Source organism: Protopterus annectens, chromosome 12.part0, assembly GCF_019279795.1.
Source record: "Protopterus annectens isolate FY-2018-M chromosome 12.part0, PAN1.0, whole genome shotgun sequence".
Taxonomy (NCBI): Eukaryota; Metazoa; Chordata; order Ceratodontiformes; family Protopteridae; genus Protopterus; species Protopterus annectens.
In genome coordinates this window covers 531997050-532024681 of record NC_056746.1, presented here as the reverse complement: position 1 = coordinate 532024681, position 27632 = coordinate 531997050, and the positions used below count along the sequence as shown (strand labels likewise).

Here is a 27632-nt window from a genome sequence, read left to right as displayed (position 1 = left end):
GCCACAGGATAAAGAAAAAATGATCAATTTCAACAATTGGCTAAGTTTCTGGTGTCATTCAAAGGGGATCCAGTATATGTCCACTTGGGATGACATGCTCGACAAGCCACGTTGCTTTGCAAGAGATGGCTTGCACCTGTCACCCTTAGGCTTTCGAATACTGGCCAAGGCTCTTGCCGCCCCCACAGTGCCTTTTTTAGGCAAGGCTCAAAAGACAAACCCACCACCATAAATAGCACAAGTAACCAAAAACTGAGGGTAATGCTTCTCAACGCCAGAAGTCTAAACCTCAAAATGCATGCACTTGAGGCACTCCTCAGTATGGAGGACATCGACATCTGTGCAGTAACAGAAACCTAGTTTAAGGCTCCTGAGAACACCCCAGCACTACTAGGCTATAACTCATACCATACCTTTCGGCCACAGAACCAGGTCCGAAACACAAAAGGCGGGGGTGTATCCATATTCATCAAGGATACCCACACCTCCAGGTTAGTGGTGCAGCACAATGCATCAGAGATCATCCATGTGCAACTAACAATGGACAAAACTGCAGTCCAAATTGTAGCTTGCTGCAGATCACCCACCATGACCCAGGACCTCCATTCCGAATTTCTGAAGACACTGGGAAATATGAAGGTCCTACCAAACACCCTAATACTGGGTGATTTCAATTACCCAAACATAAACTGGGAGAACTACTCAAGTACTAACTTCCTTGACAACGCTTTCTAGAATTTATAACTCGAATGCCCTAGATCAGCTAGTCAACACCCCCACCAGCGGGAACAACATATTGGACCTGGTCATCACCAACATGGGCGACCGGTGTTCCACACCGGAGGTCAACCCCTCGCTGGTTAGATCAGACCATAGACTAATCACTCTGGATATCCACATTCTGCCTCCACCCACAATCAAGGAAACCACTGTGAAAAACTTTTCAAAAGCAAACTTCACGTTACGACCTAGGTGGAAAGGTTCACAGCCCCCATGCTAAAGGACAATGCTGTCCAAGCTGCTGAAACCTTTACAAAGGCACTCTGTGAGCATCTGCAGGAATGCATGGATCGTGCTATCCCAATTAAAACCAAGAATCACTCCTCCAAGAAAAGGAAACCAGTCTGGTGGACCTCTGCCATAAACAAGCTATACAACAGGAGGAGGAAACTAGTACAGAAAAGAGTAAATTCCCAAGAAGGAAAGACATCTCTGATCAGTATTAGCAAGAAACTACGATCACTTATTAAATCATCCAAGGCTAGCTTCAATGGGACCGGATGGTGTCCCAGACAGTCTCTTACAAGAGCTCCAAAATTAACTAACCCCTCACCTAAACACACTGTTCAAACTCAGCCTCTCTACAGGCTACGTACCCACAGAATGGAGCACAGCAACAGTTATCTCGCTCCACAAAGGTGGAGCTGCAGTGGACCCCAGGAACTATCGCCCTATAAGCCTGACTAGCCTGGTCTGCAAGGCTATGGAGCGCATTATCATGGAACTCCTTAACAGAGACAATGGGAACCTCCAAACCTTGGACCCTACCCAGTCTGGCTTTAAGGGCAGATCATGCCTCCTAAACCTGGTGAACTTCTTTGAGACAGTTACCAAGGCATTAGACGAGGGAAAGGAGGTCCACACAGCCTACCTAGACCTCCCAAAGGCTTTCGACACCATTCCCCATTCTAGTATTATAATCGTGATATCCCAAGTAAAACCAAGGATCAGTCCTCCAAGAAAAGGAAACCAGTCTGGTGGACCCCTGCCATAAACAAGCTATGCAACAGAAGGAGGAAACTAGTACAGAAAAGAGTAAAATCCCAAGAAGGAAAGACATCCCTGATCAGTATCGGCAAGAAACTACGATTACTTATTAAATCATCCAAGGCTAGTTTCGAAGGAAAAATTGCCAAATGACTCCAAAGATAACCACAAAGCATTCTTTAGCTATGTCAAGAGCCTAAGTGGAAACTCTCAGATCTGCTCTGAGTTAGTGCAGAATGGCACAAAATACATTGAACCGACTGATATTGCCAACATTCTGGCAGATAGGTTTAGTGCAAACTTCACCACCCTCTCACCCTCTAAAGGGCAGTTAACCATACCAGAAGAATGTAGGGCCCCGTCAATCACTGACACACAGGTTAAAACAGCCAAAGCCAAAAACACAGCTTCAATGGGACCGGACGGTGTCCCAGACTGTGTCTTACAAGATCTCCAAAATGAACTCAGCGTCTCTACAGGCTACGTACCCACAGAATGGAGCACAGCAACAGTTATCCTGCTCCACAAAGGTGGAGCCACAACAGACCCCGGGAACTATTGCCCTATAAGCCTGACTAGCTTGGTCTGCAAGGCTATGGAGCGCATCCTCATGGAACTCATTAACAGAGACAAGCTCACCAGCTTGAACATAAACCCCTACGTCACGAGATGGGTTGCCAACTGGCTCATGGATAGAACCCACATGGTGAGAGTTGCAGGCTCTATGTCCGACTCTAAACCGGTTACAAGTGCCAACCCCAGGGCTTAGTCCTAGGACCCCTCCTGTTCGGTATATACTTCTCAGAGGTACAGGCAAGCATAGGAGGACTATGGCTGACCAAGTTCTCAGGCGACTGCAAACTAGGGGCTATAATTGATTCCCCGGCTGATACAGACACCATCCAGAAGGATCTCACTGAGACGGATACCTGGTGTCAAAATCATGGCCTCAAACTAAATGCCAAAAAGTGCATAGTCATCCCCTTTGGAAAAACAAAGTACCCACGAACTACCACATAGGTGGTAGTCCCCTAAATACAGATAATGTAATAAGGGATCTGGGGACCCAAGTAGATAGTAATCTCGCCTTTGATAATCATATTGCCAAGGTGGTTAGAAAATCCTTCTATGTGGTCCACCTAATCACAAAATGGTTCGCATCTAGAACAAAAGAGGTTATTGTGCCTCTCTACTCATCACTCATTAGACCCATCATGGAATACAACGCCCCATTTGGGATGTACCGTACAAGACACCTCAACAGCTGGAAAGACCACAAAAGTACCTCACCAAGAGGATTACTGGCCTTAAACAGATGCCCTATGCAGCCCGACTCAAGAAACTCCAGCTGTACTCAGTTGCATACCGCTTACTCAGAGGTGATCTCTGCCTGACATACAAGGCCATGTCCAACCCAGAATTGATGGACATGCTCCACCAAAAAAAAAAACAAATCCTGGAGCGCCACACTCTCTAGAGATGTAAACCTCACCACAACGATAAATAGGACATGCTGGAGGGATAGATTCCTGTCCCAGAGACTCCCCTTGCTTTGGAACAGGATTCCAATATATATCAGGCAGAGCCCGTCACTAACACTCTTCAAGAAAAACCTTGACGGGTGGATGGGAAACAGAAAATTTACCCCGGGGATAACTGCAGTGGCTCTGCTGGACAGTGGCGCAGGGAACAAATGGCTGTGCTGGACAGGGGCACAGGGAACTATTCTAAGGGGGTGGCGAAAGCCAACACATTCTGGCTAGGCTTATAAATGCCCTTGGGCAGATAGCCTAGTACTTACCTATGAACCAGTTATCACCACTAATGTCTCATACATGGCCTGTAGGGCCTGCATAAATAATTTGTGAGTGGATGACAGGTGGGTCATTTCCTCCCCCTACTTAAAAAGTCATATCAGTCTAAAGGAATGATGGCTGGCTGCAGAGGCCTTGTGGCAGTTGGGCAAAAGTGAACACCAGTCACTGTTTTAGTAAGAACAGACAAGACTGCGATGGGGTAGTAGATCAACAAACAAGGGTGTACCCACTCCTACCCCCCTATGTCTTATGGCTGTACAACTTTGGGAGATAGCACAAAAGATGAGGCTACACCTTCTGTCTCAGTACCTCCCAGGGGCAGACAGTGATTTTGTAGACCATTTTAAGCAAGTCAGTAGCAGACCCTCTCAAATGGATGCTGAAGAAGTCAGTCAAGCTTCAAAAACCCCACAGACAAATGAGGTTTACCAGAGGTAGACTTTTTGCTTCAAAGGGAAACAGACAAATCAACAAGTTTTGTTCAAGGGCCTCAAAACCTAGGGTCTGGATGAGCGATGCCTTCTTCCCATGAACAAGTTTATTTCTGTATGCATTCCTTCCCATAGCACCTCCCCTAATCCCCATGGTACTTCTGAAGGTCAGAGAGGATGGTTCAGGTATAATCCTAATAACTCCCTTCTGGCCAGATAGAATTGCTTCCTCATGCTTACTTTTTATGGACAAGGAAGAACCATGGCTGTTCCCTTTGGAGGTGGATGATGTAACATAGGATAAAGGCATCACTATACACACCAACATGAGAGCACTCAAGTAATTAGAGAGGATGTATATGATTCCGATCTCCTCCAGCCAGCCAGTTTAGCAAGGATATCTTACTCCTCCTCAAAGAGGCCAGAAGACCCAGTACAAAGAACTCTTGCGTCTCAAAATAGAATAGGTTCTCACTGGTGCTAGTCCATGGGACAGTTACCTTTATAAGCAAAAATATGTCTTGTTTTATCTTACCTGGGGGAGCTTTTCTCCAGGGGTCCCCCTTATTCATCATTTATTTATTGATTGATTTTTGGTTTACATTTGTTTACCGGGAATGTCTGACTGGGCTATTGGCCCTTTTTCAGCGGAGGTCCAGGGGAAAGCTCCATAATAATAAAAATAATCACATTACAAAAAATGACAGCACATTATATAAAAAAGAACAATGCAATGACAATATTACAAAAAGCATTACATAAGTTATATATAAAAGTAAAATTCTGAAACAGGCAAGTTGAACAAATCTGTAACATAAATAGTTCATAACATTAGAGAGAAGAAAACTGACCAGTAGTTAGATACGATATTAGTGGTACATGTTGAGTGTGGCATAAATTTTGGTTTTGGAGAATCTTACCTTGTCTACTTTTGAGCCTGCATCCTATTCAGGCATCAAATTTACCACCTTTCAGTGGCTTTCACATCAGGCAGAAGGATTTGCATGCTTCAGGCAGTCTTGTAAGGAATCCTTTCTTAAGTTTTCACAACAATATTCTCCCTGAGAACCAACTCCTCCTTTGTACCTAAATTACTCACGTTTCTGTAAACCAGTCAAAACATTTACCCATCTTTTTCCCCTGATACAGAGAACAGAGGAGAAAGAGCCTTTCACTTCTAGATGTGCACAGGCTGCTCAGGTTTTATCTGCTCAAGACTAAGAGCTTTGGGAAATCTGACCAGTTATTTGTAGACTCTGCAATTAGCAAACAAGAGAAAGCTATTGGCATTCAAACTGTTCTAAATGAATTTCCTAATTGCACTGTCTTTTGTTAAAAGTACCTTGAGAGCCACTGCAGCTACCACTACCTTTATCAGGCAAGAGTCTACCAGTCAATTGTCGAGGCATTTATCTTATCCTTGATACTTGCTCCAAATATTACAGTCTGGCCTCTGTTTTTAAAGCTGGCTTTGCCTCAGCTGTCCTGCAATAACATATCTGCCATTCATAAGATACTTTCTGCCTAACTCCATCTTTCTACAGCTTTGATAATCCCCAAAGTTGAGTTACGGCAGCAGTGAAGCGCAGTGAACATACCACAACTGTGTATATTTACCATAAATGCAGTTGTTCAAGTGTTTTCACTGGTGCAGTAACCATCCCCTCCCACCATCTCCTTTGTTCCTTGCTATGGGTTGGGGTGGCTTCTGTCTTCCATCTTGGGTTCCTTCTGCTGCACCCAACTGATTCACTGTAGGTCCCTGTGATCTCTATCACATCTGGGGACTACATTTGGTCGATTTTGTTACCTGCCAGGGGCATGGAGAGTGGGGCTGTGGTTGTTGGGGTGGGGCATGGAAAGACCAGAAGAAGAGAACTCTAATCAATGACCCTTTATATATTGAAGGGATAGGTTCCTGACCCAGAGACCCCCCAAACTCTGGAATACATGTCAGGCAGAGCGCCTCCTTGGTCCTCTTCAAAAGGAACCTTGACGATTGGCTGGGAGATAGAAAATTCACTCCGGGGATCACATCAGTCGCCCTGCTAGACAAGGGTCCAGTGAAGTAAATATTGTGAGAAGAAATATCCAGGGAATTGTTATGGCTAGGCTTGTATAAGGCCCTAGGGCAGATAGCCTAGTATTAACCTATGAAGCCTTGATGTCTGAGAGGAAAGTATCTGCCAGGCCTTGGAGGGGTGGGGGGGGGGGTCTCTGATATTCAGGTTGGCCAAGTGTTTCTAGAGCATAAAATCTCAAGTATTACTGCAACAGTGTCCTAACTGTTGAGGTAATATTCATAACTATACTTGTTTAAAAATTCCGTTTAAAACTCCCTTGACATGGCAGTTGACTTATTTGTTATATAAACTTGTTTGATTTTTTTTTTTTTTTTTTTGCTTCTGCTTGTTGAACATCAGTCCTCTCCCAGCAAGTCAGCCTATTTGTTCCCCATCACCTGGGTAAGAGTCAACCAGGAATGAGTCATTAAAGAACCATTAGGAGTAATATAGGTGCGTTTCACATAGCCCTATAAAAGTATTCAGCTTATGGAACAAAAGGAGAGGCATGCAGTGAGCTGTCCACAATATTCATCCCTCAGTTCTGCAAGAGATGTTGCCAAAAGTCAATATCTCTTTACACCAGAGCATCTGATGGTTTATCTTGGTGTGACAGATAACATTGCACCTTCTTTGGGTTTACATAATGAATGCATTGCTGCAATGGTTGTGTGTGAGCATCTACAGTTAGTACCCATTCACACTGTCCTACTTTGATAAACCTGTCTTTCCCTGTAGTAATTAATTGTGCTGCACTAAGCAAAGTTGTATGATGATTGCCTGGCATTAATAAACAATGACTATAATGTATGGATTAGGTTCGGTCAGTATATTTTAATATATTTGTCATGATGTCCCAAGGTGTTTTTTTTTTTTTTTTCCTGACAATTGAAAAATAGTGGACTCTCATCAAATTGAATGAATTAATGAATGCATTTTTAAACTCTCATTCCTTCCTCAGGAAATTTGGCCATAGTCCATGCACCCACCTCCCACAAAGTGGTTTAATCAGAATTTGTTACCACAGTGGATGTTTTTGAAAAACAGTATATTTTTTTTATTTTTCTTAGGTCAATACCCAAGTGAAGGAATCGGTGAAGCTTCTATTTTTTGATGAAAATGAAAAAGATGTTCGGGAATCTCTCTTGCAGTGGCTTTCATCATATTTTGTTAGCAAGACAGACTTCCATACAGTTCTGCAGAACTTAGAAATGAGAATCCTGAAAAATATCTCTTTCTACAGAACTCATTTGAGAGACGTGCCAGCAGTGTCAGTTGTGACGGATTCTGCAGCCAGTGTAGGACTCGCTGGAATTACAGAGCAGGTATGGACTACCAGAATCGTACACTCTGCATTTTGGTATGTGGCTTTGAAGCTGGCATTTTTTTCTGTCTGCTGTAAATATATAGAAAAGCTGAGCATGCCACCTTTGAAAACAAGTTGCTGTGATAGTCTTTGTATTTTGTAAAACCATATTTTGAGAGGGGGATGATGTAAACATTTGCCTGTCGTCTTTAGTTGCATTTTTTTGTATGCACTTGTTTTCAAACTGTAAGACCTTAGACCTTCTTAGGTAATGGACTTTTGCTTGATACAAGTTAGTCTATGTTACTTAACTTGTTTTGTTATTTGTAGTTTGTAAATTAGGCTACTTATTCCATTGATTATGTCAATTGTGTGTCTTACTTTGAGACTGTCCAAGACATTCAGTTTGATTTGTTGTGTGCTATGTACAGTGTGTTTGTTTTAAAGAAAATAGTCTGATTTGAGAAATGCTACTTGGAAACTAAACATGTACAACATGCTTTCTGTAAGGCTTGATTTAGATTTTCACTAAAGTTTTAGATTTGACTGTTTGGCTGGGTAGGCAAACTAGCTATGCAACTTCCTTTCCAGACCGATGTTGATGTATAGTGAACAGATGGAATAAGTAGGCTAAATGTGACAATACATTGAAATTACTCTTACCAAGGATGGACTGAAATCCCACTAATTTACTGAAGTATTGATTTAGTGTGTACATTAAAAGTCACAAGATCAGTAAATCCGCTTTAAGAATATTAGATTACAATAGATGTGGGTAATTGTGAAACCCTTTTTGTTTTGCCCATGCCTGTTAACTTTCCTTTTAATCTTAAATCCCAGTATTGCTATTTACAGGTGGACCAGTCTAGTAATTTTCAGTAATAGAAAAGATCTGTAAACCTTCACGCTAGTACTAAAAAGGTTCGGAATCTTAACATGCTAATCCCTTGTATATTAAGGAAAGTTTGTACGCAGAAATAAAAGAAAATTTGCATCTGCGTTTTGCTAAAACAATGTCTTATGATGTCCCTAAGCATTTAGCAGATTATAACTGTGGTTCACAGGTCAGTATGTTAAATCAGGTAATGTAAACCTCACACTGAAAGTAGCCACTTTAATTTTCCTTACCCATCTTTACAGGAAGGAATTTCAGAAAGCAACTACTTTCAAGTGGTTTAAGTGAATTGTTTTTATATTGAATATAGCCTCTCACCATCAGGAAAATCCAGTCTGCATGGCTTCATAGGATCCATTTTGGGAGAAGCCCATACTCCAGTTTTGCATTCAGAGTGACTTGCATTCCTAGCACCTCAAATGAAATGCTGTAGGACTTCAGAGACTTTGACACAGTGATGCTGGCAGCTTCCTTTCATCATATAAATTGGTCTTTTTCAATATGTTGTACCATTTTTGTAATTTTTAATGAAAATGCATACATGTGCAGTATGGGAAATATAATATTTGTTTTATTTGTGTTTGATTATTGGGAAAGTCCAGCTGAGTAATACAGGTTTTCAGTGGAGGCCCAGGGAGAAAACCTCCCTTTGCTTACATTACATTGTACTAAGTTTTAGTTAAACACAGAGTAGTTTAATTTCTATTTACATTTATATGCAAACAGAATTTACAGACGTGGACGTTACTAAAGAGAAAGTCCACATACAACTTAATGGATTGTACAGGCGGCAGTTATGTATAAAAATTGTTTTGTCATCTCAGTGAGAGGTTGAAAGTATTCTGTTTGAGAGTATTTGGAGAGTATTGGACGGTGATCACAAAGTCTTAACCTTGTGATAAGCTTGTGCATGGCCAGGATTGGTTAAGATGTTTAATAAGTGGTTTAAAACTACTGAGTTTGTCAGAGAGTTTTATTTGAGGGGGGGCTATTCCAGAGTTTAGCAGTGTACTTGGGAGTAGAGAGAGTCTCCTGCAACATTAATTGACTTATTTGTAAGTAATAAGAATTTGTTACTAAAGTAGAGGTCTTGCTGATTAGACTTCGGGACATTTTGTTCTATCCAAGTAGTAACGCAGTTGCCTGTGCACATCCAAAGTGTGGGGGATTCTTTCTTCCTTGTTTGAGGGTTAGGAAAGAAGGTAGGCAAGTGGATGATCTGATTTAAAGACATCTCTGTAACCACTTTAAGCATAAAGGAAGGGTTGGTCTTGAGAGACTCTGTCAGGGTGATAAGTAATGAAAGGCTCCACATACATAAGGCACTGAAGCTCTGAAACCCTTCTAGCTGAAGTAATTGCTAGCATGAAGGTTGTCTTCCATTTCAGAAATTAGATGTCTGCAGAGGCTGCTGACTCAAAAAGTGGGAGGGTGAGCTTGTCCAGAGTGAAGCTGAGATCCCACAGGGGAACTGGAGGTTTTTCTCAGGGGGCTAATGTGGATAACCTCTCTCAGGAATGGTTTCATGAAAGAATAGGAGAAGGGGGTTGAGTAGGCAGATAAAATTCATGCTTCAGCAATTTCAGCTTAATAGAGGACTAAGAAAGCCCTTTGTCAAAAAGTCCTAATAAGTATGAAAGTATCAGAGGCATCTGAGCTTGCAGAGGGCTCTGCCCTTTTTGTCTGCACCATACAGTGAATCACTTCCATTTGGCAGAATGAGATTTTCTTGTGCTAGGTCCAGGACCTGTTTGTTGTAGGGTGTCCCCATCTAGGGGGTCAAGGTATCATCCAGGCTGTCAGTTTGAGAGATTTCAGGTTGGGGTTTATGATGGTGTCTGTTTTGTGTTACTAGGCCCACTCATTGGAGCAGCAACCATGGTTCGTACTTGCTTAGACTGAGCATTAGGGATGCCAGTGTTGCCGTGGCCAGTCTGGGACAATTAGAATGACCCTTGGCCCTTCTTCCCTTATCTTCATCAGCACCCTGGGGAGCAAGGGTATTGAAGAAGGCATCCATCTTCCAGACTGACCTTATTTTGGTCCTTGAGCAGAACTTTTTCAAGTGAGCATTTTCTTTGGTTGTAAATAGGTCTGTCTCTAGCACACCACATTCTTTGACTATGTTGATAAAACCTTCCTGGTACAGATGTTCTTCTTGTTTCAGTGTTGCAGTCATCACATTTGGGTTATGTGCTTGCAGTAGCCCTCAGTCGGCCTGATAAAGTCTTGGGTCCTGCGTCGGTTGCTAACTCATCTTCCGTGACGTCAGGTAGTCAGGGGTATAAAGCATGCAGCCGATGCCATTACATCAGTCTTTCTTGCCATGCGGTGCCTAAAGCAGAAAAGCAGAAGCAGTTCACAAGTGCTGGTAGGCTGACTCCTGAAATTTTCGTTTTTGAGTTTCAGAACCGAAGTCTTCAACTAAAGTTAAGTACCCCATTGGGGAAACTTTTTCTTGCTCTAAACCGATCTCAGTAAAAGTCAATAATTGTATTTCTTGTGGAAAGCAAATACCGCATAAAGATTTTTATTCGTACTGTATTCCTTGCCTAGGCCCCAACCACAACGTACCTCGCTGTCGGTTTTGTGCCTTATTTAAACCACAAACTGTCATCGTCTGTATATTTTCGCTTCTAAATATTTTGGTACTCTGTTCAATTATCCAGATATGGGTTCGTTAAGCCATCCAACTACCGACATTCCGAAAAAACGCAAAGATAAAGACAGACACAGGTCGCCTAGGTCCAAAGCTGCCGACGACGCTTCTTCTAAGCTAGTTGCCAGTTCGCCGGTACTCAGTGAGGCGCTTTCGCAGCCCCTGATATCCACTACTGCAGATTTGCAGGCCTCTACCGAGACTCATTTGGAGTCTGGTATGCCACAAGATGCTTCAGCTGTGAAACCTGTGGATGTCTCTACCTTGGATGGGTTCGGAGCCGCTGTTCAGGCACCGGCTTCTGAGGGTGTATTCAGGCCTACTGACTTGCATATTAAACCGATGCCATCTTCTTCTAGGCCTCAAACTCGAACCATGCCTAGGAAACTGACGCTCAGACTGCATGGTCAGGCCTCTGTGCCTAAAAAGCGAATAAGAATGGCTGAAAACCTTATTACTTTAATCAGGGGAAGCCAACCTTCCCCCTCTAAGAGACCTAGGATTGAATTTGCTTATGATACTTCTGACCAGGATTCTGAAATTTCTCTCTCCTCTGATGACCAGGATTTACCCTTATCTACCTATGAGGATTCTGATGCAGAGGACTCTATTCCCTCTGCTTCTTCCCCAGAGGATTTTTCTTTTGGTGAAACCTTGCATACTCTTAGGGAGCATTTTCACTGGGAAAGCCAGGATTACTCTGGTTCTTAAAAGAGGCTTAGAGATTTCTTACTCCTACCCCAACACAGGCCTTTAGCTGTCTCTCCTGTACTGGACATTGTTGACAATGCCTTTTCGGAATCTAGCTTGGCCCCTGACTCTCTACCTCCTGCTCCCAGAAAACCTGATAGATATTACAGGGTTCCTGATTCTCACAAGTTCCTTTTTAAAAATCCTACTGTGGATCCTGAGACCATTTCACAGGGACCAAAGGGCATTAAGGCTACTACTGCCAAAAATCCTACCCCCTCTGATAGAGATTCCAGGGAACTGGATAGATGGGGTAAGAAGGTATACACATCTGCAACCTTGGCCATCAGGGCCTTAACTTCCCAGTTTCATATGTTAAAGTATCAGCAGCATATTATTGGATTGCTTAAACAGAAAATGATGTTGATTCCTGATTGTGATGAAAATAAGGATTTACAGGATTTAATGCATTCTGCTGAACAGGTTGGAAAACATACTTTGCAATGTGGTTTTGATTCGCTAGAGGCATCTTGCAGGGCTTCTGTCACCGGGTCTGTACTTAGAAGGCACGCTTGGCTTAAGGAGCAATCTTTGCTAGATCATGTTAAAACTAAATTGCTGGATGCTACCTTAAATCAGGACCGCCTGTTTGGCGACAAAGCAGAAGTTCTTAAAAAGATGGAGGAAAAAGCTAAATCTTTGCAAACTGTTAAAGATTTCTTACAAGTGCAGCCTTCTAGATTTAGTAGGCATTGGCACTCAACAAATTGGTCCTTTCCTGCCTCTTCCAGGCCTTCTCAGTTCAAACCCAGAACCAGCAGAACACCCAGGCTTCAGTCCCAGGGTATGCTCAGGACTAAGCATTGGGGGCCTCCCACTCCCAAATCAGAGAGTAGTAAGACTCCCTCCTATGATAAGCTGTCTCAATGACTTAACTTTAAAACTTCCAAGCACTTCTCAACTGACTGCTCCTTTAGGGGGAAAGATTGCTCTGCAAGCAAAAAACTGGGAACTCGTTACCCAGGACAAATGGGTTTTAAACATAGTTTCCCAAGGATACAGATTTCACTTTCACACATTACCAACCCCAAACGGTTGGCCAGATCTAACCCCAAATCAATGGGCAGAGGCTGAAAAGCAAGTACTCTCTCTCTTAAGATTAAAGGCTATTCAGAATTTACCAGAAGAGGAAAAGGGACAAGGTTTCTACTCAAGACTTTTCCTGGTACCCAGAAAAGACAACTCATGGTGTCCTATCCTGGACCTGTCTATCCTAAACACCTTTTTGGTGATTCCAAAATTCAGTATGCTAACTCTTCACCAGTTGCTTCCCATGATAGGCAAAGATGCCTGGTTGGCAACACTGGTTTTAAAGGAAGCCTACCTGCACATCCCAATCAGGGAATCTTGCAGAAAATACCTACGCTTCAAAGCAGGCTGCATGCACTATCAGTTCTCTGCACTGCCCTTTGGCTTATCTACTGTGCCCAGGGTATTCACAAAGTGCCTAGCTCCAGTCATTGCATTTTGCAGGCAAAGAAATATACAAATATACCCATACCTGGACGATTGTCTAATTCAGGCAGAAAGCCAGGACATACTTCTGAATCATCTGGCATTTGTACAAAAGGTGTTAACTTGTCTGGGGTACACCATAAATGAAAAGAAGTCACATCTGGTACCCTGTCAACAAATTATATTCCTGGGAGCAAGCTTGAACACAGCTTCCCAGATGGCTTTCCTCACGCCAGAGAAACAAATTCATTTGACAACTTACTTCAAACTAGTGGCCACAAAAACCCTGCTATCTGCAAGGCAAATACTGCAAGCCTTGGAGTTCATGGCCTCATGCATTCTACTAATTCCATATGCAAGACTGCATATGAGGAAACTACGGTGGCATCTATAAAGCCTATAGTGTCAACATTCTCTGGATCTAGAAGCAATGATTTCCTATCATACCTTGCCTACAGTTAGAATTCCTGTGGTAGGCAGAGGCCTGCCAGCAAAAGAAGGGACTTCCATTCACTCTACCCCCTGCCACCCAAACCCTAACAACAGACGCATCAGACTATGCATGGGGGGCTCACCTGGCAGGGAAGTGCATTCAGGGCACCTGCATATCAATCAAAAAGAAATGTTAGCTGTACAGAATGCTCTGACAGCCTTCAAGGACCACATTCTTCCAGGACAATTAATGGTAAAGACGGACAACACCACTGTTATGTGATACATAAACAAGCAGGGGGATACCCATTCTTACTTCATCTGCAGACTAGCCATGGCTCTGTGGAACACAGCCTTGAGCTACCAAGTGCATCTAAAGGCTCAATTCCTGCCAGGAAAACTAAATACACTGGCAGACGAACTAAGCAGAAATCTCATGGACCCACACGAGTGGAAACTGGAACCAAAGATTTTCAACATGTTGATCAACAAATGGGGGAATCCCAGATATAGACCTGTTTGGCTCCCCCCCAGAACTACCAATTGGATAAATTCTGCACAAGGATTCCCCACAAACAAACTTGGAAAGTGGATGCTCTGTCCTTCAGCTGGAAAAATCCATCAGTTTATGCCTTGCCTCCTCTGCCTCTCCTCTCCAAAGTATACTAAAGATCAAACAGGACAAACCAAGGATGACACTGATTGCACCAGACTGGCCACACCAACACTGGTGTACCCCCTTTTGCGCAGTCTCTCACAGCTGGCCCCATGGCACCTACCTCAGACCCATACCCTGCTGTCTCAGCAGGAGAGACGGATTCTGCATCCTCAGCTTCAAACCCTGACAGCCTGGCTAATTACCTAATCTCTCCATTACCATTCCTCAGTAAACAAGTGTTGGATCTAATTTTTGGAGGCAAGGAGGCCTAGTACTAGAAAATCTTATGCTAAAAAATGGAAAAAGATTCTGTGCCTGGAACCAAACTGAAGGAATGGCCACAGCAGCACCCAATTTACCTCAGATTCTTCAATATTTAACTGTGATGCTTCACAAGGGCCTTTCCTTTTCCTCCAAAATTCATGCCTCAGCCATTTCAGCTCATTACAACACAGAACCACCCCTCTTTTCTCACCTACTGCTCAAGCAGTTCCTCAGAGGGGCCAGAAACTTAAGACCACCCAGGAGAGCCTTAACTCCAGCCTGGGACCTTAATTTGTATTGGAAAAACTCACTCTTCCTCCTTTTGAGCCAGCTGCAACTGCAGAGTTAAAATTCCTTTCTTGGAAAACAGCTTCCCTTTTAGCAATCATTTCAGCAAGAAGGGTATCTGAATTACAGGCCCTTATGGCAGTGGAGCCTTTCATCATCTTTCATGCAGACAGAGTGTCCCTCAGGACCAATCTCTCTTTCATGCCCAAGGTGGTATCCAGTGTGGCTCTTAATCAGTCCATTCATTTGCCAAACTTCTTTTCTAATCCACAGAACAAAGGGGTACGAATACTGCACTACTTAGATGTGCACAGACAGCTTAGATTTTACTTGGACAGGACTAAACCTCAAAGGAAATCTGAACTGCTGGTGGCATTTGCTGCAGGGGCAGAGGGGAAGGCTATTTCAAAGCAAACCATTTCTAAATGGATAGGCTGTTGCATTCTTTTCTGCTATAAGCACCATGGAAAACCCATCCTACAGGGGATTAGACCCCATTCAACCAGGGCTGCATCTACCTCTACAGCTCAGAGGTGTCCCTACCAGAGACATCCTAGAAGCTGCTACCTGGAGTTCTGTACATACTTTCACCAAGCATTACCATTTGCCAATTTTCTCTAAATCCAGAGGTGGCTTTGCCACTGCAGTCTTGCAGTCAATAATTATATTTCTTGTGGAAAGCAAATACCGCATAAAGATTTTTATTTGTAGTGTATTCCTTGCCTAGGCTCCGACCACAACGTACCTCGCTGTCTGTTTTGTGCCTTATTTAAACCACAAACTGTTCATCGTCTGTACATTTTCGCTTCTAAATATTTTGGTACTCTGTTCAATTATCCAGATATGTGATCGTTAAGCCACCCGACATTCCGAAAAAACGCAAAGATAAAGACAGACACGGGTCGCCTAGGTCCAAAGCTGCCGACGACGTTTCTTCTAAGCTAGTCACCAGTTCACCGGTACTCAGTGAGGCGCTTTCGCAGCCCCTGATACCCACTACTGCAGATTCGCAGGCCTCTACTGAGACCCATTTGGAGTCCGGTATGCCGCAAGATGCTTCAGCTGTGGAACCTGTGGATGTCTCTACCTTGGATGGGTCCGGAGCCGCTGTTCTGGTCCTAATGCTACCTAAATTCCTCCTGCCATCCTTAGCTTTGGGAATCTACACAAATGTGATGATGACTGCAACAGTAAAACATGAAGAACATAGTACAGTTGTGTACACTTACCATAAATGTAGATGTTCAAGTGTATTCACTGTTGCAATCCTGGTTACCCTCCCTCCAGCCCCCTGACTTCTTTTGGCTGTACCTCTATTCTCCTTTACTATACTTAAAAGCTTTCTGGTATATTTGCTTTTTTGTTGGAGGTATAACCGTGTGTGTGTGTGTGTGTGTGTATGTATATATATATATATATATATATATATATATATATATATATATATATATATATAATTGCTTCCCATTAAGGGGGGCACCTGACATCTGGGGCAAGAAAAACTGATGTAATGGCATCAGCTGCATGCATTATACCCCTGACTACCTGCCATCACGGAAGACGAGACAGCAACCGACGCAGGACCCAAGACTTTGATAATCAGGCAGACTGAGGGCTACTGCATGCAGGTAACCCAAATGTGATGGCTGCAACAGTGAATACACTCCAACATCTATATTTATGATAAGTGTACACAACTGTATTTTGCTACTCATGAAGGTCTAACATGCTCCTATTTAGGTGATCCACCAGTTGATTGGCTTCTGGTAGGTACTGTGACATGAGGTGCGGATATAGGGAGTTTGCAGACTCATGAAGGTCCATGGCTAGGTGACAGAGGGAAAGGGTGAGCCCCCCCCTTACTTATATACAGTGTAACCACTGTACTGTTTGTCTTTACTAGGAGTACTCCTGTATTCCATTAGTCTTTGAAGGCAATCAGACCTTTTTGGACTGCTATCAGTTCTTTTAGGTTGATGTGTTTGCTGTTGAACTGGGAGCCCCATCTGGCCTGAGTGTGTAAGTTGTTGTAGAGTCCACCCCAGGCCATTTACAAGGCATCTGTGGTCAGAGATTGGTCTTGAGGGATAAACCTGAAGAGGATGGCCCAGGTTGAGACAGCATGCATGGGCCCACCATGCATACTCCTTTCTGAGATGGGGAGAAGTGGAATTGATAATGGTGGCACTACATATTTCTGAGGTACCATTGCAGCTTCCTCATATGTAGTCTGGCCAGGGGGATCATGAGGATGCAAGAGGCCATATAACCCAAAGCTCTGAGGAACATTCTGGCTGTGAATTAGTTCCTTAGAAGGAGCTTTTGGAAGTACAGAGCTAGAGAGCTAACCTTGTCTGGAGGACGAAAGGCTTTTTGAAGTGGGAAGTCCAGCTAAGCCCGCAGAAACACAATCCTGTTTGTGGAAATGGTCTGAAACTTTTGGGTATTAATGGTGAACCCCAGTGAAGCTAGGATTTCTTGGGTGTAAAACTGATGTGATTTGAGTTTCTCTATATTTTTTGCTTGAATGAGGCAGTCATTTTAAGTAGGGGTAAATCTGAATGCCCTTGGACCTGCAGAAGGCTATCACTAGCCTAGGCGTTCTGTGAAAACCCTGGGTGCAATAGACAAGCCAAAGGGCAGAGTACAGAATTGATGATGCCTCACACCTACTTTGCTTTGCTTTGAAACATAAGAATCTCCTGTGAGAATTTTCTGTGGGGATGTGAAGGTATGTGGCCTTTACGTCTAAGGTTACCGTGTAAGCATTGAGTAAGGTCATGGACAACAATTTTTGAACAGTTATTATGAATTTTGGTACCTGTAAGAATCTGTTGAGCCTTGACCAGGACCAGAGTAGGCCTCCAGGTACCCTCTTTTCTGAGGGAAAGCAAAAGTATCGAGTGAAATCTCTTCCTCTGTAGTATGTTTGGTACTGGTTTCACAGAACCTTGGGTGCACAGGGGCTGTATTTGCCTTAGGCATGATTGTTGGTTTGGTGGAATATCTGGGAAACTTGAACAAATTAAAGGCTGCTTGAAATGTAGTTGATAACATCTTTGTGTGATTTTTCAGTACCCACTGATCCCTGGAAATAAGAGTCCAGTTCTGTAATAACGACAGCCACTCTCCTAGTCTGAGAGGCGGTAAGGAGGGAGGAAGGGGTGGAACTTGAGGGGAGTGGGAAAGGGAGTCTCATTGAAGAGTCATTGCTCCCTGCTTGGGTCTCTGTTGGTGGGATCCTACATGTCTGTTGGAATCTGCTTGCCACTGTCTCTGTTGCTGCCTTTGATTCATTTCTCCTTGAGGTCTCCTATGCCTAGGTTTAGGCTGGGAGGCCAGAAAGGGCCAGTGTTTGGAAGGGTAACTGTGGCTGATTCAAGGAGGCTGAACCTGAAGAAAGTTTTTGACAGTTTGCAAGGACCTGGCCTTATCCTCCATCTTATGCACAGCTTCAGGCTTGGGTGCAAAAAGGAAATCTTTGTCCAAAGGAGCATCCAAGCAACTGGATTTTACATGTTCTGGGAGGACTGTTCCCTAATTCAGGCATGTCTTCTAATGACAGATCCTTTAGCTACTGCCTTGGTAGAAGCTTCAAGAGCATCATAGCCCCAGTGCGAAGTGTGCTTAGCTACTTGGGAGTAAGAATTGCTCAAGTGTAGCATTTCCTTGGAGAGAGCGTTATTTTCAATCCCCTCCAGTTTTTGCTTCATCTGATCTAAAATGTTTTCCTGATACTTCATCATATGAAACTGGCAATTCAGAACCCTCATGACCAGGGTAGCAAAGATGTAGATCTTCTTTCTGAACATGTCTAAGACTGTGCTTTCTTTGTCAGTTGACAGGGGATTTTTGGAAGTGCTAGCTTTTTAGCTCCCGTAGGACCCTGAGTCACCACTTCAGGGTCTGCTACAGGGTTCTTGAAAAGTTGTCTGTGGGAATCCAGAAATGTGTAAAATCTTATCCGGTTTTTTGAGACAAGGGGAAGGGAATCTGGCTGTAGAAAGAACCCAGAAAAACATCTTCCCTAATCTAAGACTGGAGGAACGGCAAGAGGTTTATGTTCAGGGAAGTTTATAAATTCCGTAACCTTCTTTCTGGATTGTGGATAGTCCTGTGCTTCCCATTTAAAGTGCTCCCTCAGGGCATATAGTGTCTCCCCAAAGGAAATGTCCTTGAGGGGGGAGGCTGATGCAAGGTTTTCATCAGAATCTGAATCCCAGTAGGAAGCCATAGGTAAAACCTCCTTCCCTAAAGGTGGATTCATCATTATCTTCAGAGTCAAAAGAATTAGATTCCTGGAAGATGTCGGCCCTTTTCCTTTTACCCTGAGACGATTCAGGAGTAGAACCTGGGAGAGTGAGGCATCTGGATCTGACTACTGTGATCAAATCCAGAGCCATCCTAAGTAGGACCTGTTGACAGACTTGAGTTTGGGAGGGGTAGCCAGTAGGACTTGGTTAGGGCAGTCTGGATGCAGCCTTTTTATGCGAGGCGTTAGGCTTGGACCGGAAGGCAATGTCCACGCTATGGCAAGGACGCAACAAGACAGCGAAATCTTGGGAAAAGGGAACCAAGGAAATGTTCTTCATGTTTCACTTTTGCATTGAAAGCCCTCGACTTGGCCTTATTACTACAGAAAAATATCTCCCTCTTCCAAGAGATGGTGGGCACCACAACAGACTTCAGTATGCTACAGTATATAGGGAGCCAGGTGATGTCATGATTTCAGTCTTTTCTTACCATCAGAGCCCAAAGCAGTGTTATAGTGCATCAGTCAGTCCTCACAAGAGAGAATTCGTCTGAATAAGTACCCCATTGGGGAATCCTTTTTGCTTTGTTTGAGTCATGTCAGATAAAGTTAATTGTCTCCATAGTGGTATTCATATTCCATATAAAGACTTCCATTCTTTTTGTGTCACCTGTTTAGGCCCAGATCCCAACATATCTAAATGCCGTTTCTGTTCCCATTTCAACTCTAGGACTATTAGGCGTAGGGCCGAGATCTTAGCCAGGCATCTAAGTGTTGCATCTGTTTCTCAGCATCTGATGGCATCCGCCAGTTGTTCCAATGTTGAGCTCCCTAAGAGCAAAAGGGATAAAGAAAAATCATCCATGCTTACGGCCACGGACAACAATCTCCATCAGCTAGTCCTCCAAGGCTCGTAATCAATGAAGAAGATGAGATGCTTTCGCAGCCCCCTTCCACAACTGAGGTGGTCATGCAGGCTTCTATTGAGGCCTGTTTGTGCTGTTGGGTCCCTTAACATCTGCACAGGCCTCAGGACTTGTTAATATGGTCAGTTGCAGGACCACTCAGCAGGCCTTGGCTTCCAATGAACACACTTTAACTAGTGATGTTTCCTTGCGGCGTTAGCCAGCACTAACTGCATATTCTTCTCAAAAGACTGGCATCAGAATTGTGGATGTACTAAGGCCCAAACTAACAGCTACCCCAAAGCAGTAAACTTCCTCTGGGCCTATGTCTAGGCCTACTGACTCCCACACACAGGATTTTGTTAGGTTAGCTGAAGACTTAATTTCACTGATCAGAACCAGACAACTCTCTGTTGAGTCTTCCCCTGGGAAAAGGGGCCCTACACCAGAAGACCTTTCTGACCCTTTTGAATCTGCTGTGGATTCTGACCAGGAGGAGTCTGCTTTTAATGAAGGACACCAACTGACTTACTTTGAGGAGTCAGATTCTGAAGAAAATCTGGCTTTCACTCCCCCTACGTCCACCCCCAAGGACATTACTTTTGGGGAAACCCTTCATGCCATGAGGGAGCATTTCCTGTGGGAAGTCCAGGATTATCCGCAATCCAGAAAGTAGATTAGGGAATTCCTTAACTTGACAGAACACGAGCCTCTTCCCATCCCTCCAGTTTGAGGTGGTAGAGTATGTTTTCTTAGATTCTCCTTCAAATTCTGATTCCCTTCTCTTGCTCCTCAAAAACCAGACCGGTTTTATTAGGGTACTGGACTCTCATAAACATCTCTAAGAACTCCTCTACTGATCCAAGGTTTGTGACTTCAGTATCCAATGGAGCTAAAGCCAGTTCCTCCAGAAACCCTCTGCCAATGGGTAAAGAGAGTAGGACTCCAGATTTGGCAAAAAAATTTACACCTGTGCCACCTTAGCTATGAGGGCCCTTAACTCAGTTCAACATGATAAAATACCAGCAGACCATTCTGGATCAGTTGAAGAAAAAAATTGCAACCATTGAGGACAAGAACCTTTCCAAAGAATTAATGGACCTTTGTCATTCCAGCTCTCAAGTTGCTAGGCATTCCTTATACTGTAACTATGATGATGTGGAAGCTTCCATCTGGGCTGCAGCCACTGGTTCTGTTCTTAGAAGACATGCAGTTTAAGGGACAAATCCCTCCCTGAGCATGTCCGTTCAAATCTTTTGTATGCCCCACTGGTTAAAGATTTCCTCTTTGGGCTCATAACCAAGGTGGTACTTAAAAAGATGGAAGACAAAGTTAAATCCATGCAAACTGTTAGATTTCCTTCAGGTACAGCCTTTTAGATTTAGCAGGAACTACCCCCACTAAACATTGGTCCTTTCCTTCACAATCCAAAAACAAGCAGAGAAAGCCCCGTAGGGAAAGGACACAAAGGTAACGACTACCAAGGCTCAGGCAGTGGACCTCAGACACTTCCTAGGCAAGGGAGTTCTAGGCCACAGGCCCCTGGCAGAGAGCAACAATGACCCATCCATCCCAGTCTCTGAACCCCCTCCCCCACAAGACTAGCAGGAAGACTATCCCTGTTCAAGGAAAATTGGTCTGTCATCACCTCAGACAGGTGGGTTCTAAGCATTATTTCAGTTGGCTGTAGACTCTCTTTCAAAGAGCCACTAAAGCACTCCGGCTTGAGGGAATGTCTGAATAACCTAAGGGCAGATGCCATTTACCAAATTCAGAATTTGTGCTCCCAGGGCTTAGTGGAACCAGTTCCAGAAAAGCAAAAAGGAAAGGGTTTCTACTCTAGGCTATTTCTGGTTCCCATAAAGGAAAGCTGTTTACCCTCAATCAGTTCCTGCTGGTCATAAAATTCAAAATGTTAACTCTTCATAAGCTTTTACCCATGATAGCTCCTCAGGCCTTCATGGTCACCCTGTGGATCTAGAAGATGCCTACTTGCACTTTCCCGTAGAGGAATCACACAGAAGCTCTTTGCACTTCAGAGCAGGTGCCAGTCACTGTCAATTTTCTGCACTCTTCTTTGGCTTGTTTGCCTATCCCAGGGTCTTCACAAAGTGCTTAGCCCCTCTAATTGCCTTTTGCAGGAACAGAGTGGTCCAAATCTACCCCTACTTGGACGATTGTATGATGCAAGCCATGAGTCTGTCAAAACTCCACTCAGATCTGGTGTTTACCTAGAATTTCTTGACCTCCCTGGACTTCACCATAAATCAACACAAGTCAAACACAGTACTCTCCACCAAGATTTTTTTTCCTGGGGGCTCTTCTGGACTCATCCCTTCAAAAGGATATGTTATCTCCAAATAAGGTCTCTTTCCTGACTCAGTACTTCCAAAAGATCATACAGAGACAATGTTTCGCAGCCAGGGAATTCCTCAGAGCACTGGGCTACATGGCATCTTGCATCCTCATGGTCCTCCTGGTCAGGCTGCACACGAGGATGCTCCAGTGGTACCTCAGAAATGTGTGGTATCAGGACACACAGCCCCTTTCAACCAAGATACAGCTTATCCATTGTCTCAAGGAGGAATCTGCATGGTGGGAACAAGCTTGTGCTCACAACCAAGGCCTTCCTTTCAGGTTCACTCCTCAAGAGCAAGCCCTCACCAAAGATGCCTCTGAGACTGCCTGGGGATCTCCTTTGAAACACAAGGAAATCAGTTCAGAGACAACACCTTGTCATCACAATGAACAAAACTTGCTGGAGGGATAGGTTCCTGACCCAGAAGACTCCACATACTCTGGAATAGACTGCCCATACATGTCAAGCAGAGCGCCTCATTGGCCCTCTTCAAAAGGAACCTTGATGACTGGATGGGAGATAGGAAATTCACCCCGGAGATCATGTCAGTCGCCCTGCTAGACAGGGGTCCAGAGAAGTAAATGTTGTGGGAAGAAATATCCAGGGAATTGTTATGGCTAGGCTTGTATAGGCCCTAGGGCCGATAGCCTAGTACCAACCTATGAACATAAACTTGAAAGAGCTTATGGCAGTTCAAAAAGTCCTGGTAGTATTCAGAGAAAAATGGAAGCCAGCGTTCCTATTAGTAAAAACAGACACCACCACAGTCATGTAGTACATAAGCAAGCAGAGGGTCACCCACTCCTACCCTCTCTGTCACATAGCAATGCAGGTCTAGGAGGCCACTTACTCTCTGGAGTTACCTTTTGGCACAATACCTTCCAGGTGCTCAAAACATTCTAGCGGATCACCTTAGCAGAAATCTTGACCCCCACGAATGGCTTCTGCATCGGGAAGTGTTAGTCAGCATAGTCAAACAATGGGGAGTCTCCCAGATAGACCACTTCACCACCAAGGAAAATGCTCAACTGAGAAGATTCTGCTCCAGGAGCAACCTGGTCTCAGCCTGGATGACGGATATCTTTTCTTTCCCTTGGACTCACCTTTTCATCTGTTCATAACACCTTTTACCTTTACTTTCTCTGGTGCTTCCAAAAATAAGGGAAGAGGGGCCAAGGGCAATACTGATAGCCCCAGACTGGCCCAGGCAACACTGATATTCTCTGCTACTCAACCTAACCAGCGAGAATCCATGGCAGTTACCTCAGAGTGGACCTTCTGACTCAGGACAAGCAAAGATAGTGCATCCCAGCCTGCAGACACTCAAACTCTCAGCCTGGATAATTCCTCAACATCCTGGACCTAACCTGCCCTGAGCAAGCAGGTTCAAGACGTCCTTAGAGGTAAATCTTACTCGGCTAAGTGGAAAAAGTTTTCTGTTTGGTGTCAACAACAGGGCCACAGTCCTCTCTTAGCCAAGATCTCCATCATCGTAGATTACCTGGCTAATCTTCTTCACAAGGGCCTATCCTTTTCCTCCATTAAAATTCATGCCTATGCCATTTCGGCCCATATCTCTGTTCCTCCTCTTGTCTTTTCACATCCCCTTCTCAGACAATTTCTTAGGCAAGTGATTCACATCAGGCCTCCCAGGAGACAACTGATCCCTCCATGAGACATCAGTTTTGTTCTGGAAAAACTGGCCCTGCCTCCTTTCAAACCAGCGGCTTCTGCTTACTTAGTTTCTAACTTGGAAAACTGCCCTTTTGCTGACTATCACTTCTGCTAGAAGTGTCTCTGAGCCACAGGCTGTCATGGCAGTGGAAACCTTCCTAATCTTCCATCCAGTCTCCCTCAGGACTAACGCTTACTTTATGCCCAAGGTGGTGACAGATGCATTCTTGAATCAAGCCATACACCCGCCTACCTTCTTTCCTAATCTTCTGAACAAGGGAGAAAGAATCCTTCATTCCTTGGATATTCATAGGCAGCTCTATTACTACTGTGACAACTAAAACTTTTAAGAAAATCAGACCAGCTCTTTGTGGCCTTTGCTACCAGCTCTGAAGGAAAACCAGTTTGCAAACAGGGTATCTCTAAATGGATCTCTCACTGTATTTCATTTTGTTACAGCTATCATGGTAAGAAGCCACCTGAAGTTGTCAAGACTTGGTCTACTGCTTAACTCTACTACCTTTTTAAAAGGAGTCCTTACCAGGGACATTCTGGAAGCTGCTTCCTGGTCGTCTGTGCATACTTTCACCAAACACTACCATTTATCAGCCTTTTCCAGGTCCAGAGCAGGATTCACCACTGCCATTTTGCAGGTCATCCTGTCTTCTCCCTAATCTACCTTCCACCCTCCTTTTCAGCTTTGGGAATCTTCCCACAAATCAGAAATGCAATAATGAAACCTGGATAACGTAGTTCAGTTGTGTACACTTACCATAAATGTAGATGTTCAGGTGTATTCAGTGTTGCAGTCTTGTTTCCCTTCCTCCTTCCCCTTTAGCTTACAGAGTAGTCTAATACAAACTTCTCAAGCCAAGGGGGACCTCCCCTTCCCTTGCTTAGATTCTCTGTCTTGGGTCCTTTACTTTAGGATGCATCATGGAGAGCTCCTGCCTTCAGGTGAGCAAGAAAAAAAATGAAAGTAGGACATTGGCTGGTTCCCTATATCCTCGAGCATGCTAATGTCTGTCAGGATGTCCACCAGCTCTTGAAGGAGGGAGATTTTTTTTTCTGGTAGTCGGGCTGGCCAAGGGCTTTCACGGCAGGGAATCCCACAAATCAGGACTGCAAAAGTGAACACACTTGAACATTTACATTTATGGCAAGTGTACACAACTGTACTATCTCCTGATGATGAGAGATTCCTGACACGCCTTTGACAGCTTGAGAATGGTCGTCGGAAGCCAGAGCCTGCGAAGCAGCTCCAGACCCAACTGACGAGCTAAGTCTTTCAGCTTGTGCTGAACTGCACTTTTTTATTCGCAGATAGGAATGCTCCTATTGACTTTTTCACCATTTTCTCTAAATAACAGGGTTCTTCCAAGGAATTCAGAAGGACTCCGTAAAGGTAATTGTGGCGAGTCCCTTTTGGCCCAGACTTCAGTGGTTCCTTTTTCTTTCATATTTGGCCAAGGGCAATGATCATACTATTCCCCAAGTGATGGACTTAAAGGAGTACAGGGGTTATTAGAGAAATTGAAGGATGGCTAGTATAAACTTCCTTGGTGTTACTTTTTATGAGACTTTTAGGCAACTTTTTATTTTAGGATGTGCAGCAGTTATTGGAGGAACAGAATCCTGCTACTAGGAAATCACAAGTTGGTATGCAGTAAATATTTTCTAATTTGTACCATTCTTAGAACCAGTTCCTTTCTAATGGCCAGTTACCTCTGGTTCTGTAGTATTTGAGTTGCAGTCCTTTGGTCATTCTTATTCATAGGTTCATAGGTAGGTACTAGGCTATTGGCCCTAGGGCCTATATAAGCCTAGCCAAAAATGTACCTTGGCTTTCGCCACCCAAGAAAATTATTTTCCTGTGCCCCTGTTGAGCAGTGCCACAGAAGTGATCCCCGGGGTGAATTTTCCATCTCCCATCCAATCATCAAGATTTTTCTTGAAGAGTGCTAATGAGGAGCTCTGTTTGACATAGGTAGTGTTCCAGAGTATGGGAAGTCTCTGGGACAGGAATCTATCCCTCCAGCATGTTCTGTTTATTGTGGTGACAAGGTTTAGGTCCATATAGCGTGTAGCTTGGAGGGATTGGGATTTCTTTAAGTGGAGCATGTCCAACAGCTCTGGGTTTGATATAGCTTTGTATGTTAGGCAGAGATCGCCTCTGAGTAGGTGATATGCGACTGAGTAAAGCTGGAGTTTTTGAGACTGTCTGTGTAGGGCATCTGTTTGAGGCCAGTAATCCACTTTGTGAGGTATTTCTGTGGCCTTTCCAGTTGTTGTAGATGTCTTGTGAGGTACATACCAAAAGGGGCATTGTACTCTATAATGGGTCTAATGAGTGATGAGTAGAGGGAAACAATGACCTCTTTTTTTTTTTTTTTTTTTTTTGGATGAGAAACCTTTTGTGATGAAGTGAGCCACGTAGAAGGATTTCCTGACCATTGTGGCGATGTGATTATCAAAGGAGAGACCACTGTCCACCTGTGTCCCAAGGTCTCATCACATTTTCGGTGTTTAAGTAGACTACCAGCTATGTGGTAGTTCACGGGTACAGAGGTTTTACCAAAGGGTATGACAATACACTTTTTGCCATTGAGCTTCAGGCCATGGCTTTGACACCAGGCATCTATCTCAGTGAGGCCCTTTTGTAGTATGTCGACATTGTTAGGAGTTTCGATTATGGCTCCTAGTTTGCAGTCATCTGCAAACTGTTAGCCAAAGACCTTCTGTGTTAGCCTGTACTTCAGAGAAGTAGATTCCAAACAGGAGAAGACCCAGGACTGAACCCTGTGGTACTCCACTTGTCACTGGTCTGAAGTTGGATTTGGATCTGCTACTTTCACAGTGTGGGTTCTGTCCGTGAGCCAGTTGGCAACCCATTTTGTGACATAGGGATTTATACCTAGTTTAGTGAGCTTATCTATAATTCCAGAGTGAGGGATGGTATCAAAAGCCTTGGCGAGATCTAGATAAGCTGTGTGAACCACCTTACCCTCATCTGTGGCTTTGGTGACTGCTTCAAAGAAGTCAAGTCAGGTTTAGGAGACATGATCTGCCTTTTACAAATCCGAACTGGGTAGGGTCCAGAGTTTGGAGATTACCAATGTCTTTGTTTATAAGTTCAATGATGATACGTTCCATGGCCTTGCAGACCACGCCCGTCAGGCTAATGGGGCGGTAGTTCCCGGGGTCCGTCGTGGCTCCCCCTTTGTAGAGTGGGATAACCGTCGTGGTGCGCCATTCAGTGGGTACAAAGCCTGAGGTGAGGCTATGACTGAACAATGGTACTTTGGTAGGGTGCCAATTCATTCTGTAGTTCATGTAGAACGCAGCTTGGGATATTGTCAGGTCCCATGGATGCTGTGTTTTTGGCTTTGGAGAGTGTTTTTTTTACCTGTGCAGCCGTGATTACAGGAACTTTGCATTCTTCCAGTATAGAGATGGGGCCCTCTAGAGGGTGAGAGGGGGGTAAAGTTAGCACTGAACCTATCTGCCAGGATATTGGCAATATCAGTTGGTTCTGTATATTTAGTGACATTGTGCTGTAACTCAGAACAGATCTGAGTGTTGCCATTGAGATTCTTGACATAGCTATAGAATGCTTTGTGGTTGTCTATAGAGTCGGTGGCAATTTTGTTTTCGTAA

At 44.0% G+C, this 27632-nt stretch overlaps 1 protein-coding gene across 6 annotated transcripts in view; it reads left to right on the top strand.

Annotated features, from left to right (window-relative positions):
• SUN1 (Sad1 and UNC84 domain containing 1) overlaps positions 1 to 27632 on the top strand; it is a 2891160-nt gene that overhangs the window by 2229273 nt on the left and 634255 nt on the right. For all 6 annotated transcript variants that reach the window (XM_044089680.1, XM_044089681.1, XM_044089682.1 and 3 more), the window contains one exon: positions 7149 to 7403. In XM_044089680.1, the coding sequence (XP_043945615.1) occupies positions 7149 to 7403 (255 nt within the window). The remainder of the gene's footprint in view (positions 1 to 7148; positions 7404 to 27632) is intronic.